Consider the following 21,833-nt stretch of genomic DNA (forward strand, 5'->3'; position numbering starts at 1 on the left):
ATCAATCTAAATCTGTCTAAACAACATCTCCCCTAAGCAGACACTATGGGCTCATGATTGTACTAAGAACTCAGGTTGACCTTAATTGTAACTGGGTGTATGTGTATGTGCACTCTCAGGTGTTGTGATTATTTGTGCTCAGATCCCTGGCAAACATTAGGCAGATCTTTCTTTGCCGATGAGGCTCAATGAGGCTTTAATGCTGCAGAATCTGGATGCTATCAGACATAATGATCTTCACAGATCCACTCTTGTATTTAATGAGTAGTAGTAATTGCATGCTTGAATGTGCTGGGATGAGAGGACCCTGTCAAGTTGGCTTGGTGTAAAGCCAACACCATCTGGCAGAGGGGTGGCTTGATGAGAGACCGATTATTCATGTTTTCCTATTTCCAAAAATGCCCTCTGTAGAGCTTTAGCTAAATCCAAGGGTTTTGTATGACAGTGCTCTCACTCTTTTAACTGTATAACACCAATTAAGAGTCTCTGGCATGGACACAAACACACTCTGTGACACTTATGTCAGACATGTTGTCTCCATGTTTTGATGAGTTATCAGTGGTGCGTGACAGTGCTACTGATTGTGTTTCACCACTGGAAGCAATACAAGAAACAAACCCATGCAAAAGAGTATTAGGTAAGGTCATTATAGGCTGCCAAAACTTTCTTCAATTTTTCAATGCTTGAGTTAAGACTTACAGTAGCACAGAAAAAGAAAGGCATGTTTCCCTAAAAAAAAATAAAAAGCAGGATCTTTTTATAAAATCCAAGTGTCTGGAATTCCTTGCATTCTATTTTTATCTTCTATGTGGCTCTGTTTGTGTTTAGGCAGATACTTAGATTGTCCCTGATTCAAAAAGTACTATGAGCACTTAAAAATATTAATATAAACATTTTAACGAAGACATTTACACCAACGTCATATCTACACACTTAAAAGACATATTAACACCAATGTACTGTGAACAAGAGAAGAGAGCATGGGTTACAACACAATTTTGCAAACAAAAAGGTGGAAAATAAACTAAAAATGTGCACAAACTCAGCAAGCAAATGCAGAAGGGCAGTTTATCTAGCAGGCACTGTGAAACACACCAAATAAAAATAGATTAAAAACAATGCACCAATACATGGAAATCAAAACCAAACATTTGAAGAAATTAAAAACAACAAGCTCGAACATCAGCCTCAGCAGCGAAACCATTGATACTGCTCTAATCCTTTAACTGAGTGATCAAAATAGATAATATGCAGGTCTCCAGTTTCCACAGCCATCACAGACTATTCAACAATGTTTTAGAAAAAGTTGTCTCCAAACGGTTGAGGTGAGGAGAACTTCACAAGATAAAAGGAGTAAATGCTTGTCCTTTGCTTAAAAAGAAAAGAGAACAGAGTTTTAATTGGACCTATATGTAGGGGCCAGGACTCCATCATCATTAGGAAGCAGTGTTCAGTGATGAATTCATTTGGCAACACTTTAGCCAGTCACACCTTTCAAAAACACTGTAATTATTCAATCCTCAATTACGTCATATCTGACTGTAATTTCCCTGAATATGCTTTAGTGTTGGGTATCACACAATGATGTAGCCAAATATTAAACACAGTAGGGGACCAAAGGTAAATGAAAAAAATATATATTTAAAAACAATAATAATAATACAAATAAGATGAATTCGCCATAAACACATAATGATTGGCCACTGATCTAAATATTAAGGCAGGGAATGTGTCTGCTCAATTTCTATGGTGGTTTGGTTCCTGGTATCTCCATTTGTCACACGTTTAAAAGCACATCTGCAGGATAAGTTTTAATCTCTCTTCTGTGGTCATAGAAGCGACTTTGACCAATGATATCAATATATAAGGATGTTTCTTCAACTTCGGGAAATATAATTTCTGATTTTTATTAAAAGCACCAGATGTCAACAACTTCCTTTTGTTATATGAAGGTCTTTATCTGTGGATTCAAATTACTTTTAACCAGACCATCATCATTTATATTTGGTACTGTTTAAAAAATGCTTTTACGTACATATTTGATTGTTTTAGCCTTGTTCCAGACCCAGAATTTCAATTTTAAACTATTTAAATCCATTATAAAAATACAAATTATTATGATGGTATTACATTATGATTAAAACCATTATAATTTAAATAAATTATTAATTGTGAAATAAACTATTTTTATATATATTATTATTTCCAAAAACTATGGAAACTATTAAAACTTAAATAAAGTTTTTTTTTTCAAACATTAGTGTACTTTTTAACTAAGTCAAGAGAATTGACAGTAAAAGCATGAATACATTTTTATACATGAATGAATAACTTATGAGACAAATGATGTCTGAATAAAACAAAGAACATTTTAAATAACACTGCAGTTCCAATAAAGCTGTATGCAAAAATGTATTAGGATACATAAAATGTTGGCTATTAAATTAGCCTTGACAAGACAAATGAGTCGGTCATTTAACAAAACAAAAAACAACTTTAAAAATGTAATTTGCAATGGTCATTTCGACAACAAATTCTAACAAACAATTCAAAATTTCAGATGTGGTGGAAATTACACTGTGTTGGTAATTTCCATAACTTTTCGACACATTTTTTTAAAACTTACATAAGTCTTCTGTGATGTACACACACTGTTGGAAACTGTAATTAGACAAATTAAATAAACTAGTAAGAGTGTGAAATATTATTATTATTTTTTTTATTTTACTTTCAAGAAGTTCACAGTGCTACAGTCTAAGTGCCCTAAGTTGAAGAAACATCCAAAAATAAATATATATATATATATATATACAGGATATAAAGTAAAGATGCAAAATAGTGAGAAAAAGAATCACAATATTCTGATATATGACATACTGGACATAGTCCCACTATGCACTTGGCTGTACTGTATGATTGGATACTATGCATTTCAGTGGATTTCCATAACTTTTTTTAACAAGTGTCCTGGAACTAAAAAAGGACTTTAAACGGAATACATAATCGATCAACATAGTTTGTAACAGAAACACATGCCAGCATAAAGAATTCCATCTAAATTAAATTACCCTTAAGTAGAAAATTCTGCTATATTTCAGTAAATATATCAAGCAGGACAATAATGTTCATTGCAATAAACTGTCCAACATCACAGACTATCCATCAGACTGTCAGCTATGCATGGATTGTTTCCCATACACACCCAACCAGAAGTCAAGAAACCAGATGACTGGACCTCTATTGATGACTTCTTTTGATGTTTTAATATGTTATGAGAGCCATATCAGTAACGTCATTTCTATATGCCATTTCAGCTCTCATTCCATGCCCACACATGCCAACAGAGGCCTGATCTCCGGGTGCAGTCGATGCATGTTCTTGGCATGGCATAGATTCTGGAGAGGAGCTCAGAGGAGGTGCATGAGCTCAGAGTTCACTCAGGGTTTATGTCAGTTTCTGATTCCATTTGTTCAGTTTGGCAGTGCTGTAATGGAAACCACAGATACCCCAGCCCATTCCAATGGAAAGCTGCTCTAAATGAAAGTCATAGATCCAACTTGCACTGCTTTCTCATTTTGACGGTTCAACGCTACACTGCACACATGCTGACATCACAACTTTGGCTGCGGGATGGTTTCAATAGCAAAGATTACACTTAAAACTATTGCTACACCTTGCACCACGACCGAACTCAGTTGACCTTAGTGAACGATAACAGTAGGTATGTCCACATAGCTGGCTGAAAACGGCTGTATATACTGTTAATATAAAAGAGAAAGTAACAAAATACAATTTTAAGACATTCAAGTTTGGACATTACGTATAATACAGAGGTTATACGTCCCTCATACGTTCCTCATTTGTAAGCCGCTTTGGACAAAAGCATCCGCTAAATGACAAAATGTAATGTAAATGTACAGAGGTGTAGTAAATATTATCTCAGAGAAAGTAATTATTTCATTTGCTCCTCTGCAAATGTAGATATTTTTTAATATCCATTGTCAAATTTTTTTATAATGCCATATGCTTCAATTCATAAGGATCCATTATACTTTGTTTTAAGTCAAGCTAAACTCTACACTGACTTTTTCTAAAATCAACATTAGGTGACATAACTTTACCTTCAACACTTATTCATTAACACCCCAAGGCTAATTAATAAAAACTTAAGGCCCTAGAACTGTTTTGAGTTTATGCAGAATTACACACCAAAGTTTTATACTTTGCGCCAGCCTAAGCTTGTCGGAAAAGTGCTGACAGAGGAAATAAACATCCTGACACGTTTATTTCTGTGTCGCAGAGTGTCCATTCAAAAGCACACAGTCCCATGCATATTTAAACAGTAATGCAATGCTTGGTGCCTGTCTTTCTGCTTGACCAGAGAGATGGAGTCTCCTGTAATTGCATCCAGATGCATGCATAGCCAGAGAGTGAGAGAAAGGGAGAGGCTCCGCTCTTTTGACAAGGCCTTCTCTCAACACCAGACTGCAAATCCAAACATGGGGCTGAGGCCAAACATAACATTTCATCAATCTTATTTCACTGACAGGGAAATGGCATCAAACAAAGGGGCTCCTAATGGCTTTCTCCTGGCTTAGTATTTGCCCTCAAATTCAGATGATGAAAGCTGGATGTGACCGTGCGCCTGTTTCACGCTGCGGTATGGGTTGGGAAAGAGAAAGAGAAAGACTCGAGAAATTAAAGGCGATTGTTTAGGAGAATCACTGTGCTGATGACAGGGCCGTGTTGAGCCAGAAACGAGTGGTGGGGTTCAAAACATCCACATTCACAGGGGTCATCTTTGAAAAAGAAAAAAAAGAAAAACGGGACATGATAAAAGTACCAAGTGGGGCAAAATAGCAAGCCAATTGCAATGAAGTAGCTCCAGTGTGAGAGCTGAGGCATCCAGGCATTCTGGGTGTGTGCGAGCTGACTGAAGATCAGGGCCAGAGTCATGTCACACAAAGATGAGGAGATGGTGCAAGCAGTGACACACAGCCAGAGAGGCTTTTTCTCACTGCAGCGTGCATAACCGATAAAAGAAAAAAGCCAACAGATGTCCAGTCACAAAGAGCATGCAAGAGATGGAAAAGCAGAACTTAAAGCACAAAAAAGAAATAGACACATGAAAATGATGAGTCTAAGTAAACAGAATAGAAGCTGATAAGATAGCTATGTTCAATGTTTTTACTTTACTTGAGTGTCACAAAAAAGCAAGTTATATAAGTGAGTGGTAGTGATTAAATACATTTCTTCAAGAGGATATACTTCACTGTGGACATTTCCTTTACATTATTGCTGTTTCCCAACCCTGCTCCTACAGGCCTCCAACATAATTCTGAATATCTTCTAATCTAATGCAGTGTTCCAGATTAAGTCGGCGGTAGGAATACCTGGGGTGAAATTCCCAACTTCTGACCTCAAAGTGTTTAAGTCAAATTTACATAACATGTGGTGGCAAAATTACTCTACAAGAAAATTTCACGTCCTTGTGCCAAATATTGCAAAACACAAAAGCCATGAACACAAAATGCTTGCACTCACTTTAAAAAAGCTGACAAAAACAATATATATTACATTATAACTATAATAAACAAAGGAATAGTTCAGCCAAAAATAAAAATTTGCTGATAATTTACTCACCCTCAGGCCATCCAAGATGTATCTGAGTTTCTTTATTCATCAAAACAGAATTTAAGATTTTTAGCGTTTAATTTCATGCCTCCTCCTTTAAACAATGCAAGTGAATGTACTCCATTTTTTGATGGTCCAAAATGGATATTTAGGGTGCATCAAAATAATCCACATGACTCCAGTCGACAAATAAAGTTCTTCTGAACTGAAACGATTGCCTTATCAGAAATACATTAGTTGACGTAATTTTGGAAATGTTGTCAAATTACTCTTCTCACTTACGTCAGGCTTGATCAACGTGCCCCAACTTCAGAAGTCATATGTCTGACATTGAGCACTGCTCCAGTCATTGTTTTCAAGGAGGAAGGAGAATTCCGAGTTAACTGGAATGCAGCAAAAGGGGTTGTTCGTGCTGAACACTGTTTTTTAATTTTTTTTCTATGTAAACATAAGTTAGATGGACGTCTATGTCTATTGCACCACTCCTCCCAGTTTATAGCCTCTTATAGCCACAGAAGTGTCACGTTTTTAAGACGCAGTGTCAAATTAAAATAACTTCAACTTTTAGAAAACGTGTCTGGAGACACCTGCGTTTTGTTATATTCATTATGCAAGAATGTGTTCGGTCTTGTCAGCCACAACACACTGGATTCAACTCATCAACTGATTAATAGAGTGCACCAAGACCTGAAATGGGTGTGTCTGATAAGGGACACATCCAACATTTGTAGTTTTTGGGGCCTTCAGGAACAGGGTTGGGATACACTGCATGAGAGAATCTAGCAAATGTGAGACAAACACATTGATTCTAGCAGCACACAATGGATGGAAAATAAACAGTAGTCATGACAGCTCTAGAGATTTTAATGAAATTAAAATGCAGCAAGATGTGTTACAGAAAAGAAGCCATGGACACAGAGCAAAGGGCATGGACATGTGGCTTCAATGGCCATGGTCTCCAATCACAGTGTGACATTTATTTATCCTTTATGCTTTCTATTGTCAATTATTGCTTATCTGCAATAACACCCTCTCTATCCGAAAAAAGGGGCATCTGAGTCACACAACCACACCTGGTTCTGGATTTTAACTTACTTTCTGCCTCGTGTCGAGTTATAACTTCCTCCGTATTTCTTCCGATTAAGGATGAGAGCAGCAATTTCTGGCACGTAGCGAGCAAACATGGCCTACATGCATGGAACAGAAACAGAAAAGGGCATGCAAAGAGGGGCCCTGCTGTGACACAGAGGCACCTGGAATACTTACTTTCTGCCATTTACCGCACTATAGGAACCACCATATTTCTTGCGGTTTCCTATTAACTCTATGATTTCAGGGACGTAGCTGGCAAACATGGCCTAAGGAGAAGATAGGAGACAGAAGCAAAGACTAAAAAAGAGAGCGGAAAAACCCATCCGAGGGGGTACACGCTTGTCCACCCGACTTTCCCCGAAGAGAAGGTGGGTTAGTTACAAATCTGTAACCATATTTTATTACTGTATTTAAAAAAAAAAAAATTCCAAATAAGTCCTCTGTGCTTCTGAAATAAAAAGACAGCATGATTTCACAAATACTCCCCATTTCACACCATGATTTTAATCAAGGGGAAAATGGAATGGTGGGAAAATGCCAAATCTTTAGGAAAATGAACCAGTATTTAAGATCACTTTAGAGAAAAATCCCAAAACGTATGGTGCTGCCCATCTATGTTTGACTGAAAGCACACACAAAAAATAAAAAATAAAGTCTTGTCGTGAGGAGCAAAAAAAAATAAAACCTACATGCCATGTTTTGTCCAACAAACACTAATGCAGTGGCAAGTTGATTTGAATAGTCCAGCCTGATTGCCCACAGCTGCAAAGCACATTAAGACTCATTAGTGTGCTTTGAATGAGCTGGATGTGTTTTGCAAGATTGCAGCCTCATCAAAATTCTGTTTTATCTCCACACTGTGTTAGAAGGACACTTTATCCCCATGTTGTCAGTCTCACTTTTCCAAAGGGAGTTTTATGATGTTCTTCACCTCACTCTGGGGCCCTGATGAATTATGACATCTGCCTGATCATACTTGATGATTTACAACATTTCCATACTGAAGTCATTAATTGAACACCTGATATAAAGCAGACCACAGAGCTGTGATAATTTCCAGTCCTCCCCAAAACAAAGAAATCACACATTGCTATGGAAACTCCTGAACAGCTGGAACATGTTCTGTACTGTGATAGAAATTGAGTGCATCTGTCCTACATTATGTCTGTATAACTTCATATGAGACCTTCTCAATGTCTGTCTGTTAACTACCTGGGCCCAAAGGCTGTGTGATTTATCAAGTTGGGATGTTTGATTCATTCCCACAAATCGTTTTTGTTTTTAAATGTCAATTCAATGAATGTGTTCAATACACAGCTTCAACATGCATCACTCCAAAATATTCAAGGTGGCCCCAGTGTGGTATTTTATGTTTTCAAATATTTTAATAAAACAAGTAGGTAAATATAATTCTTTATTACTATACACTGTAAAATCAGAACATGTGTAGCTATATCTGAAAAATTATATCTCCATTGGTGTAACCCAATGTATTTAGGTTTATGATGCAATAATTAATAATGTTTTTTATTTATTTTTTTAATAAAATGACAAAATATTTGACATTGCAAAGGCTATTGCTATAATAGTGTATATAAATAAAAATGACTATGTATTCTGTTCATTTAGTTAGAAACAGTGTGAAAAAGATGCCAAAAAACTATATTTTACTATAAATATACGATTATTATGTTTTACTACCTGTATCACTGGAATACTCGATTCTGATTGGTGAATGTGCCATCTAGCAGTCTGATATTTCTGAGTAACAACCGCACATGGGAGGATTAAGATGTATCAGACATGTATCAATACATCCAGGTATTGCGAGTCAACTTTCCTACTTCTCGGATCACTGTGTGATATCTACAAGTTAATAATATAATTTCAACTCAGATCAATGTTTCATAACCATTTATTTATTTATTTGGAAAGTAGTCTTTTAATAAGCTGGATAATAAGCAGTAAGACGATACTTTTCACAAAATAAACACCAACAGAACTCTGACGTACACCAGAGGTGGAATTCAGCTTTCTTTCTTCTTACTTGATTACATAATTTCAAGTCAATATTTTATGTCAATTTATTTTTTAACTGGTTAACAGCTGTGTAATAAGAGGGATAATGTAGCTTTGCGTCAGGGTCAATTTTGCAATGTCAATCGGATGACTGTGCATTATAACACTTATTGCATGGCTACTAATCAAATAAATAAATTAACATAAATTATTGTTTTGCATTCAAATGATGTAATTATGTGAAAAGAAAGAAATCGCCGAACAGCTGAATTCCTCCACTTCACGTCAGGGTCCTGATCACCCTGTCTGGGTGTTGCATTCACAACCAGCTGTACATTATCCCTTACTTATTTTAACCCATGTGTTGACTGATTCAATATTCTGTATCTAATGTGCAACAATGGTCATTTGGTTGAAATGAAGATTCCTCTGTTATTGCTATATTTATATTTCTGTATTATCATCTAAAATTTTTCTGGTCTCAAAGTGTTTATGGCTGCCATTGCTGTGGTGTCACTCAAGCAGGACTATGGGCCATCTCCATGCCATTGTGTTTGTTGGAATTTGGGGAGGGAAACAGAACTATGGGATCTCCTGAAACCGCAAAACTGCCTTAAGAGAATAACAACAACATTATCGGTCAAAATATTTCACATTTTAGTACATCTTTACAAACTAATTTAAATGCAATACAACATGTAGTATAAGGCAGTGTTTCCCAACCTTTTTTCTTTTTACAACTAAAACATTCTAAGGCAAACCACTATCCTAACCATCATCAATATTTTTCCCTTTCAAGAACTTGTCCATGTTTTCTGTCCATCTTAGTAGCATCTAACAGTAATGTTTGAAATTCGGCTATGCAAAAAAAACAACAACAACAACAAAACAAGTCACATAGGTAGGCTACGCTGTGTGAGGTCACAGGTGCCGAGAGTGCTAAATGGGTAATGAAAAAAACAAAAAATGTTGCTTCTTTTCTAATTCTAATTCTTGCAATGCCACAACAAATTACAGGGATGCAAATTCAAGGGGCAAAAAAGGTAAGACAATCATTTGTCCACAAAATTTTTTTCTGGGGATATTGTTTTTAAAGAATAAGCTAAAAGCACCAATTCCAGCTATTTTGAGTGAGTCAGTGAATCATTTTGAGTCGTTCATGACCGAAATCTACCAAGAGACTTTATAGTGTTTAAGCATTAAAAGAACAGCAGATCTATAGACTTTCTTCAGTCTGAGCATTATATTTCATCAACAAAGACAACATTAATAGTTTAATAATAGTGTTTCAATAACGTCTTTAACTTCTCCTTTATTAAAACTTCCATGGCTACAATTATACTGACTTCAGTATAAGAATTATAAACACAAAGCAGATCTAAAGTATCATTTTCCTACAGTAGCCTATTTATACTGCTGAGTATGGCTTTTATCAGAAAAGACCACAATAATAGACAAATAATAACAATTTTCAGTTTCAATAATGTTCTTTCGTCATTGTAAAGTGCATTTCACACGAGATGAGTCGAGGCGTCAATGCTCTGTTCAATGCCAGCGTTAAGCGCCACATTGCCCTCCATATGAATAGAGTTGAGAAAGCGTCACAGAGGTGCAATTTAATGAATTTGCCATGTACAAATGCGGGAGGTGTGCACAATAAACATTGAAAACATGTATTTGGAAGAGATAGAAAAAGCTTGCAGTTGCTTTGATAGCAGAAAGTAATTAAAGGACTCGTTTATGTTTAGGTCTAAGCGTTTTCTTGATGAATTTAAACTTGTTCAATAATTGGAGTCTCTGATATTCATAAACGATAAGGTAATACATAATTAAAAGAAATGATGAGACATTCCATGTCTCTTCACAAATTTGGACAGTTTTTAAATATTTCTTGTTGCTTAGTACTCTCAAAGACACTATTGGTGAAGCAAAAACGTGAGTGAAAAACACTTTGGTGTAAAATCACTTCATAGACTTCAATGTATTCTGCAGCGCTGACGCGAGTCATGTGAAAGACTCTTAACGCGTATAAATAATACTCACTTTTGCACATTAATCATTGCTCTTCACTATCACACAAGAGACCGATTATGGTTTCAAAACTGTGAATTTCTCAGAAAGGTGAGGAATTTGGTTCCCTGAAATTATAATTTTTTTTCATGCATTTATATATTTTGTGGAATTTGATAATTTTCCATGGCACACCTGACAATCTTTCAGGAACAGTGGTTGGGAAACACTGGTCTAATGAGGGGTATTCAGCATACAACAATGAATGTACAATAAATATAATCTTGATTTAGGCTGTAATGGTAAAACAGGGAAATTGATCTTTACTGTGGGTGCAAACATTACAAATACAGTGGACATATACAATATGTAAAAAACATTATTTTAATTTGGGCCATTATAAAGACTGTGGAAAGATGACAGTTAGGGGAGTCAAATCACAGGAGTTGTCTTATCAGATAGATTAACATGGTAGCAGGGCGAGAGGTGTTTGTATGGGATGGGTGCAGGGAGGTACACAAGTGCCAACGAGAGGAAAAGTTATTTTACCAGACCACCAAGAATGAAGAAGACCATGAAAAGGCGTCCAAGGGTGGTTCTTGCATAGACATCTCCATATCCCACCGTGGACATAGTGACCATTAATAAGTACACGCATTCCCAATATGAGAGCGGTTGAGAGTTTTGGAAGTTCTCCCATGGATCCCCTGAGTTTTCCACCTGTAGGATGGGAGAGTGTACACTGAATAATTACTGACAAAAACTGAAAAATTAAAAGATCCCCTACAGCCATCTAGTGTCCATACTTAATATCACAAGAATAAATTGTGTGAGAAACAAACTGAGGATTAAGTGGCGATCAGAGTCTCTGCTGCCATCTAGTGGCACAGATGTCCTCTGGCACATCCTGATAAAAAAAACACGAAAATAAAATATAAAAATAAATACTTAATCTTTAGATGAATCACAGCACGAACCACACACTCGATGACAAATGGACAGATGCGATGCCCACTTAAGAACTTTTTCTTCTCACGGATGTATATGTACACTCCGTTCTCTGTGAGTTTCTCCAGGGGCATAGGAAGAAGGGGGACGTGTGTGTGTTTTTTCACTCACCAGATGAATGAATCCTGCAGCAGTGAGCCATGTGCTTATGAAGATGGAACACAGGTTCACCAGCTTGATGGAATTACTGTGAGAGACGAGAGTTACGTCACACCTCTCAAAGTGAAACGCATCACACTGACGTACAGATCAGTCAGTCATCTACTGAGCCCAACACACACACGAGCAGGCCACTTCCAGCCACGCCTTGTCATAACACTGCTCGCTGGGAGTGAATACACAAGTTAGCAGTAAACAAATCAAATAACACTGGGATCCGATGGTGACCATTGCATGTTGAATCTATTATGTCTATTAGTTCTGTAGTGGCAAAAAATACAGTTGTGCAAACTGAGAGCTCAACAATAAGGATGGAGTGTGAAAGAGGTTTGGGTCAGTTGACGGGCATCTTAGGCCAGTGCTGCGTTGACACTATATCTTATAATAGTTTTGTGGTTTTTTTCTTCATTGTTTTGTTTTTTAAGTTTTTAAGGGGTCATTAAAATGTATTTCAATTTACTTTAATTATTTTCCAGATAGGTTTTTGTTGTTATTTCAGTTTATGAAAATTACTTTAGGATTCGTTTTAGTTTTCGTTAACAATAATGACAGTTAAAGCTTCGGTTAGTTTTAGTTTATTCATTTCAGTTCAGATTCAGTTTAGGCTTAGTTTTTCAGTATATTTAGTTTTTATTTTAGTTGTATTATTTAAGGCTACCAAAGTTAAAGAGATATTTCACCCAAAAATGAAAAATCTCTCATAATTTACTTGCCCTCATGCCATCCCAGATGTATATGACTTTTTTCTTCAGCAGAACACAAAATAATTTTTTTTAGAAAAATATCTCAGCTCTATATATCTATTTAATGCAAGTGAATGGTGATCAGACCGTTGTAGCTATAAAAATCAAATAAAGGAAACAAAATCCATAATACAATATTCATAAATCAATGCAGTCATAATCCATATGACTAAATCATTTCAATCCATATCTTCAATAGCAATATAATAGGTATAATATAATAGGTGAACAATATTTAAGTACTTTTTTTACTCTAAATCTCCACTTTAACTTTCAAATTCCGATGTGAAAATGAAACTAAACAGGCACTACATGTGACTTTTGGATGCTAAAGTGAAAGTGGAGATTTAGAGAAAAAAGGACATACATTGTGATCTGTTTCTCACCCACACCTATCAAATCGCTTCTAAAGATATGGATTTAACCACTGGAGTCTAGTGGATTTCTTCTATGTTTCCCTTGTGATTTTTGGAGCTACAAAGGTTTGATCACCATTCATTTGCATTGTGAGGACCTACAGAGCTGAGATATTCTTCTAAAAATCTTTTGTGTTCTGCAGAAGAAAAAGTCATTCACATCTGGGATGGCAAGAGGGTAACTGATGAGAGAATTTTCATTTTTGGGTGAACTGTTCATTTAATTATATATTTAAATATTTGTAACACTGAGTGAAAGCATCAGTTTTTTTTTTTTGTTGTTGTTGTAATTATAACATGAGTGAAAGATCCAGTTAGAATGGGTTGAAAATATTAAACAAATCACCATTTGCCTTCCTTTTCCAGCAAAAGAGTGTGTATGAATTATAGCTGTCATAGAGTTACAATATAGATTTTATTGTGGTGGGGCCAGAAGAAATGTAAGCAAAATTGTTGGCAGGGCAAGCAAAAATCTGAATTACTGACCTGACTGGGCCAGGAAAAATATCCTTATTGTTGAACCCAGAAAATGTACATTGTGTTGACAGCTGTGCCATTTCAGTGTGATATATCTGATCAATTTCCCTCAACTGAAATGTGAGTGGATGAAACAAAACTAAAATAAATAAAACTTCCAGCAGTCTTACAACCACTGAGTTGGGTGCTGACTGTTTTTTCCCTTTCTTTCTGATTTGGAGATATATTTTTGCAATACCACTGAGGTGTCAGGAGGTGCTCGTCTGTCATGTGGGCGCTGGAGGAGGAATCAATCAGGGGCCTGTCTGCGTCATACTCCTGCATTTATCAGACTGGAGAGAAAGAGCGGCCCTGTTGTCTTACCTACAGCAGACTAAACGCACACAGTAGGGCATTAAAATAAAACATTCTGATCTGCTATAAGCCCTGCAGACATCTGTGTCAAAGCCGCAGAGCTGGGTGGAAGCGATGGAAAGGGCATCAGAGATGCCTAAGGAGCTGTCGTAGAGGCTTTGTGTGTTGATACCATTGTGGAGTTTTAAAAGTGAAAATGAGAGGTGGGTGATATGTTTGTCGGCCTTACCTTGTTTTTAAGATATTCAAAAACTGTAAAATTTCTGAGAACTGTATCAATCTCAAGGCCCTTAGAAACCTCAGACCTGTAAGAAAAGAGAAAAACAAAAATTGGAAAATGAAGACAAGCGATTAAGAGTAATGCACAACAATCACTAAGTTTGTAATGGAATACAAGCATCCTGCCTACTGCACAGTATACAGTGGGTCTGTTCATGTAGGACATGTTGAAGTGCATTTCATTTCTCTCTCTTTTTTGCCAAAAGCATAAAAAAAAACAAAAAAAACATAAGTCATTAACCATGATTTGCTTCTTATTACTGTAGGTCAGTGTAAAGGGATTAATGGAAAGGAGGAGGCAAGAACCGGCTTGACAATATAATATATAAAAGTAATAGTTTAATGAAAAACTTAAACAAAAGACACAAACACACACATATGACAGACAGCTGCCCGTCAACACTCTTTCTCTCTGTCGCACCACCATCAGCCTTTATCCCTCTCGGAGGCTTAATTAGCCTGATAAGGGACCGGGTGTGCAGAATCACTTTTTAAAACTCAAATTTTATTGGATAGAAAATTGTAAACACCACTATGAGCAAAATGAGTCATCAATCTATTCACAGGGTTGGAGGGTTACTTTTAAAATGTAACAAATACTGATGTTATCAGTAACTTAATCCAGTTACCACAATATCAAATAATATAATCAGATTACTTTTAGTTACTTTTTGATTGCCTCACGATCGCATATGTTAATAGTCAAGGGAAAAGCAATATGTTCTCAAAACGTTTAATCATGCCTTCTGAATGCAAACAGACTGTATTTAAGTAAAGCAGCTATTATTATTGTTATTATTATTATTATATATTAGAGAAAAACAGTGACAGTGCACCTCCTTATTAGGAAAACACCATTTCTAACCAAATCAGGTGAGTCTCCAATATGTTACAGAAAATGTTTTATTTTGTCAACAAGCAAATACAGTTAGAACAGATGCACTGAATAATGTGTTGGCTAACATAAAACAAAATCTGACAGTATATACCTCAGATAAAAAACACCACCAAGTTAAATTCTGCCATGTATTGCAGTTAGCATGTTGACTAATTAGCACTGACCATTCATTAACTTCCAACTGCAATAGGTAGATCACAAGCTATCTTCTTTATCATCAGCATTATTATTATTATTATTATTATTATTATTATTAATGAAGAGCCTCCAGTGTCTTTCCTCTGCTTGCTTACAATCCACAGTCAAACATCAGCAGCTAACGTTTATGGGTGATTCTATGTTTATGTTTAAAAATAATAAAATAAATAAAAATCTTGTTTTAAAGAATAGATAAAAATAGAGTCAACCTTTTTAGTGTCTTTGTTTACTTGTTCCTACTTTCTTTCCAGTATTTCTCTCTCACCTACACTTTTGAACTGTTTAACTGTTAACAATACATTTATAATAAGTATCACAAACAACAAAATTATTCATTGCACATTTCCCCTATGAACTTAATACCATTTTCAATTCATTTGGTATTCACGTGTACAATCTGGAGTTTTTTAACAAAGAAAAATGAGCACATCAGGAAGCAGATTAGGGAACAATACATCACCTGCTTCAGCATGCTTCTTAAACAAATATTTTTGTCCTGCTTTCAGCCTCAAAAACAAATGTTTTCAAATACACACAAACACATCAAATTCCCAGCTTTGCTCATACTGCATTCTCACAAAAAATTATCAAAAATGTTCTTTAGTAAAGCTCACTGACAGGATTTACAAATTTTTTCTGCATTTTCACAATAAGTTTAAAGTGTTATTTTCAGCAACAGGACATAAAAAACAGTCAATCTAAAACCCCAAAAGCATTCAAATGAAGACCTCTTACATACACAGCAAACAAGTGAAGCTAGACACCTCACAATTAAAGCAAATGTATTCTTCAAATGAATATAAGGTCATCATAACGAATCTCTTACCCCAGTTAGACAGCACATGAAGACAGGAAGAGAGAGTGCGCTGGCTGTCACTTTTTTTGCCATCTCCTATCTGGCCTGGACCCAATTTCACACGATAGCCATTCTGAAACAGGTCACCACATGACTTTTTGCGCCTTTGGTGCTCTTGAACAGTTTCGGTGCCTAGGGCACCCCGCGGGCCCCTAAACACTAGAAGCTTGCTGGAGATCATGATTCTTAGATTCTCAGAGTTGATCCTGTGATCCTACTCTTTAATTTCAGAAACGCTAAATTTGATGCTTCAGAACTTCAAAGATATGTAACTTCAGGCGTACTTTAGAAAGAGAATAACTGTGATCAAAACAATGAGCGAAAAGATGAGCTCAGACAGGAAGTGATAACCGTCCCTTATAGCGCAATCTGAGTAATGCAAAGTAGTCTATCCAGAGGACCGTTTCACATTACAATAGTAAAAACTCAAAAAGCCCAGACAGTGACACCTTTCATTGGATAAAATTTTCATCAGATTATAAGCCAGAATCGCTGACGTGTTTGGACTCATCTTTTTGGAATTAAACTCCCACGTACGCATCTACTCTTTGACCCCCTATCCATTTAGTTAGGTGACAAGATTTGTATGCACTGAAGCATTCTAAGGATTTAGATCAGTCAAAAAATGTATAAATAAATAACAATAATCCTGAATTAATCACAGAAGCTCTACTGACAGTAACGTGTTCTTTGTGTGTTTTTTAAATGGGTAGCTGTAATGCCATCTAGTTAAGATTGTTATGTTAGACATTGGCATTTCGTTGCAATAATTGCATTCTAAATGAAACACTGTAATCCTACTTTTGAGCTTCATCCGGTATGCTGCTGTTGATATTCACCATACTTCAAAGGTGTCTTTGTCTTGATATTTTCCTGCTGCATTTATATCCTGCATTCTGTAATGTGCCTACACATTTATGAAGGTCTTTTCTTTAAGAATCATCAAACCATATTTGCCAATTTCGCTTAATGTAGGCGACTTCTGGCTTTTTTTTTTTTTTTTTTTTTTGAAAGTTGCTTGTAAATATGGGATAGCCACGGGATGTGGTTTTTGTGCTTATTTTCAGTATTCAGTCTTGCTGGTGCTCAATAGCACTTAGCACAATAAAGTGTGACCTACCTCTAATAATAGCAGCAGTTTATACAGTTGAAGTCAGAAGTATACATAAAAGTCATTAAAACTAATTTTTGAACCACTCCACAGATTTAATAATAGCAAACGTTAGGCAAGTCTACTATGTGCATGACACACGTAATTTTCCAACATTTGTTTACAGACAGATTATTTCACATTTAATTGACTACATCACAATTCCAGCAGGTCAGAAGTTGACATACTCTAAGTTAACTGTGCCTTTAAGCAGCTTAAAAAATTCCAGAAAATTATGCCAAGCCTGCAATGTCTTCAGACAATTAGCCAGAAAGCTTCTGATAGGAGATGGTGCTTAATTGGAGATGTACCAGTGAATGTATTTTAAGGCCTACCTTCAAACTCAGTGCTTCTTTGCTTGACATCATGAGAAAATTAAAAGAAATCAGCCAAGACCTCAGAAAAAAATTGTGGACCTCGACAAGTCTGGTTCATCCTTGGGAGCAATTTCCAAATGCCTGAAGGTACCACGTTAAACTGTACAAAACATAGTACACAAGTATAAACAACATGGGACCACGCAGCCATCATACCACTCAGGAAGGAGACACATTCTTTCTCCTAGAGATGAATGCAGCTTGGTGCAAAAGGTGCAAATCAGTCCCAGAACAACAGCAAAGTACCTTGTGACGATGCTGGAGGAAACAAGTAGACAAGTGTCTACTGTATATCTATAGTAAAATGAGTGCTATATCAACATAACCTGAAAGGCTGCTCAGCAAGGAAAAAGTTACTGTTGCAAAACCACAATAAAAAAGCAAGACTACAGTTTTTGGGGGAGACAAAGATCTTACTTTTGGAAAAATGTCCTCTGGTCTGATGAAACAAAAATGTGACTGTTTGGCCATAATGACCATTGTTATGTTAGGAGGAAAAAGGGTGAGGCTTGCAAGAACACCAAAGAACACCATCCCAACTATGAAGCATGGGGTGGCAGCATCATTTTGTGGGGGTGCTTTGCTGCTGGAGGTACTGGTGCACTTCACAAAATAGATGGCATCATGAGGAAGGAAACATTTTTATTTCTTAAAAAGGAGTCACAGACAAAGCCTAGTGAAGTGAGGTGTGAGATTTGAGGAGCTAGCTTTTCCATCGCCCATGGAGGCTGCACTGAATCTGACAAGGTGTACGCAAGTGAAGGACTTTTTGCTTATCATTCTGTTGTGCACAGCCATAGCTTTGCACATCCAGAATCCCTGCTCTCAGTTTGATTGACAATACTATGCTCTTAGATGAGTGAGCTTGCTCAAAACACATTGTCACTCGTTGGATCACTGAGTGGAACATAAATAAGATGGCCATGTCTGAGAAATGGATAGACGTTTGTCATGAGCTGGAGAGCAAGACCATCAACTTTAAAGTCTTAGCAAAGGCCGTGGAGTTTGTTTTATGCTTGCCTGGGACATCTGCATCTGTGGAGCATGTGTTCTCATTAATTAATGCAGCATGGACACTGAATAAATCTGGACTCAGTGTAACAGCCATGAAGGCAATGCTTTACATACATCTTCATTTTGGACATTGGCATTTTTGGACATTTTGGAATTTTATGATTAACAAGTGCACACTGAGGAAAAACTGCTCCCAGTTTTGAAAATAGTTAAAGATGATCGGATACTCCCTCTAATTCGCATTGATCTGCACCCAGGTAAGGATACATCAATAAAAATAAATCCTGGAGGGGGCGGTCCCATTTTCCACAAGCAGGAATCTGGTCACCCTTGTTCAAGTGGCACTCACTTTACATCAGGCTTGTAAATCATACAGCAAGTGGAAGAGTCCAAACTTTGTCTAAATCGATACACACAGCCTACGTAGCACTCACGCTCTCACATATATTCTAGCATGATCTCATTAAATTTACGTGAGCTTGACAATATTTTTGCAAATCTAAACGTACATGCTTTATATGACGTTTCGCTGCAAGTTTCCAGTGAAATCCAGCTGGGGCGCCAAAATGTAACCATTGCCTAAAGGTAACCATGTTTTTTAAAATGCAGAATCGAAATGAAAGAGCAAATTTGCTGAAGCAACAACCTCATTTCGTGCTGCTTCTATGATTCTGTAATGTCACGTGTCAGTTTGAGTTCAAGGCTAAAACTGATCCATGGTCTCTGACACAGAGTCCAACACTCTATGAGGTGAGCTACTGTGCAAGCTGTTCATGTTGTAATAAGTGTATGTATGTAGGTGAGACTGTAGTACAAGCATTTCAATTTATTGTGTTTAAAAAGATGTGTTTGAGTAAAAGTGTGTCGATATCATAAAAAACAGGGTCTGAGTAATAGCGAGATAAATAAGTATTTATAAATGTATAATCAGCTATTTAAGTAATTGTATCAGGAGACACCTATAACAAGTTTTGCAAAAATGTATATGGAGTCACTGGGGTGATGTGGGTGTGGCCGAGCGATGTCTGTGGAAAGCGAGGAGAGGAAGTTCTCGCTTAGTTATGTGGTGGAAGCTGATGACAACGAACACCATGTCTCTTAGACCATTCTCAAGATATAAAAGTTCATGATTAAATATGCACTATTTCTGAGCGGGAGATTTGTAAGACTCTGGAACGAAGGACCATAAAATCAAATGTCGGAAAGGACAGCCCAGTCGACCACGTAACTCTGAAAAGTCACTTCTGATTGGTGCAGGACACCTTTGGGGAATTACCAATTTCAGTTCAAATGTTTCCAAACAGGAAGAACACGCTCTCTTCTCCTCCTCTTCAGTCTCTTCTGTCATTGTCTCTTGTCTGGTCTCTCCTGCTCCGCTTACTGCTTAGACTTCGCTCTGACTATTTCCTCGTGGTCTTCTCTGGATCTCGTTGGAACCAGATCCATGCCATGTGAGGTCCAAGGAAACTCTGGACTCAAAGTCCAGAGAAAGCCTTTCACTCTCTATGGTCCATGAGAAGGCCTCGGTTCAAAGGCAACCCACAATGACAGCATAATCAAGGGGAACCTAAGAGCATATAAACGACCTGCACGCGCTGCTGCTCCTCAGTAAGTATATTCGCTTCTTGTGCAGCAAGCGGGGCAAGCTTGGTGGATCTCTCCACTCGATGTTTCAGAGATCCGGGGTTACGTGAGTAACCTATCTCATGTTTGAGATCCACCTATGGGAGACACTGACAGCTCCCCGATTGCACAATACACTCACAGTGAGGTCCTGCAAGCCAGTTAAAGAAACGGTCGCCCCAAAGAGGTGGTGCTTGACACATCCCATAATCACACACATGGCAACCACACAAGTGAGAACTGTGTACAGGTAGAGCATAACTGTGTTAGTGGCACAAACATAAAAATCATCCCAGCAGCATACAATAAAGACAACACCCAGGCAGGAATGCATGCTTGGTAACATGAATGTGCACGGCCAACCGGCTCATAACCCCTTTTTCTTATTTTAAATATATACATATATATATATAAAGAAAAGGAGCTAACAGGGGAGGGGCTGTGAAGAACTCACCCCCAATACAGAATGAGCTACTGGGGTCCTGGTAACATCCAGCCGGTAGTAACGTACAAAAGTATGGGGAGAAGCCCAGCTGTCAGCAGAACAGATGTACTGCAATGAAACTCCCCTGAACAGAGCCCAAGAGGCAGCCATGCCCCTTGTGGAGTGGGCTCTGATGCCTTCTGGAGGCAGCACTCCCCTAGATTCAGAAGCCAAAATGATATCTTCCACAAGGCAATGCGAGAGGCGTTGCTTAGAAATGGGATTCCCTGAGTGAGGAGGGGCCCAAGAGATAAATAGCTGATTACTCTTCCGAAAAGCACTGGTCCTATCCAAGTAAGCCCGCAGGGCATGGACTGGACACAGACCATTCAGCCTCTGATCCTCCGCAAATGAAAAAGGAGGAGGGTGAAAAGCAGAAAGCTCCATTACCTCACACGAGAATGCTGGGAAGCATTGTGGCATAAAGGCCGGGTTAGGCTTAAGGAAAAACGTATCTCTGCTAAGAGAGAACTTAGTGCACGAGGAATGAACAGAGAGTGCATACAGGTCACTGACACGTTTAGCTGATGCCAAGGCCAGAAGCAACGCTGTCTTGAAAGACAGCGATTTTAGGGAAATGCTTCCCAGGGGCTCAAAAGGCGGCTGACATAATGCCTCCAGCACCATAGAGAGGTCCCACTCAGGAACAGTTCTCCTAGTAACTGGGAAAGAACAGCGGGCACCCTTCATAAATCTACGAATGAGGGGGTGCTGCCCTGCCGTTGAGCTGTCAAACCCAAAATGACAAGCGGAAATGCCGCCAGGTAGACCTTAATAGTGGAAAAAGACCTGACTTTATCCATAAGGTCTTGTAAAAAACACAACATTTCAGAGACTGAACACTGATATGATGTGGAACCACGGCCATCACACCACCCTTCAAACACTTGCCCCTTACAGTCATATAGGGACTTTGTGGAGGAGGCCCTAGCGTTCTGTATAGTGGCATCTACTTGTGGGGGGAGCCCCATTGAGCTTAAATTTGTCCTCTCACGGGCCAAGCCCAAAGAGCCTCCCTGACCGGGTGTGGATGATAAATCTC

At 37.6% G+C, this 21,833-nt stretch overlaps 1 protein-coding gene across 5 annotated transcripts in view; it reads right to left on the reverse strand.

Moving 5' to 3' along the window:
• The window catches only part of kcnma1a (potassium large conductance calcium-activated channel, subfamily M, alpha member 1a), a 300,462-nt gene that overhangs the window by 90,685 nt on the left and 187,944 nt on the right, over window positions 1-21,833 (reverse strand). For all 5 annotated transcript variants that reach the window (XM_052089534.1, XM_052089532.1, XM_052089533.1 and 2 more), the window contains exons 6-9: window positions 14,142-14,217; window positions 11,875-11,950; window positions 11,305-11,475; window positions 6,901-6,992 (exon numbers count right to left, since the gene is read on the reverse strand). In XM_052089534.1, the coding sequence (XP_051945494.1) occupies window positions 6,901-6,992; window positions 11,305-11,475; window positions 11,875-11,950; window positions 14,142-14,217 (415 nt within the window). The remainder of the gene's footprint in view (window positions 1-6,900; window positions 6,993-11,304; window positions 11,476-11,874; window positions 11,951-14,141; window positions 14,218-21,833) is intronic.

Source organism: Xyrauchen texanus, chromosome 24 (assembly GCF_025860055.1).
Source record: "Xyrauchen texanus isolate HMW12.3.18 chromosome 24, RBS_HiC_50CHRs, whole genome shotgun sequence".
NCBI lineage: Eukaryota > Metazoa > Chordata > Actinopteri > Cypriniformes > Catostomidae > Xyrauchen > Xyrauchen texanus.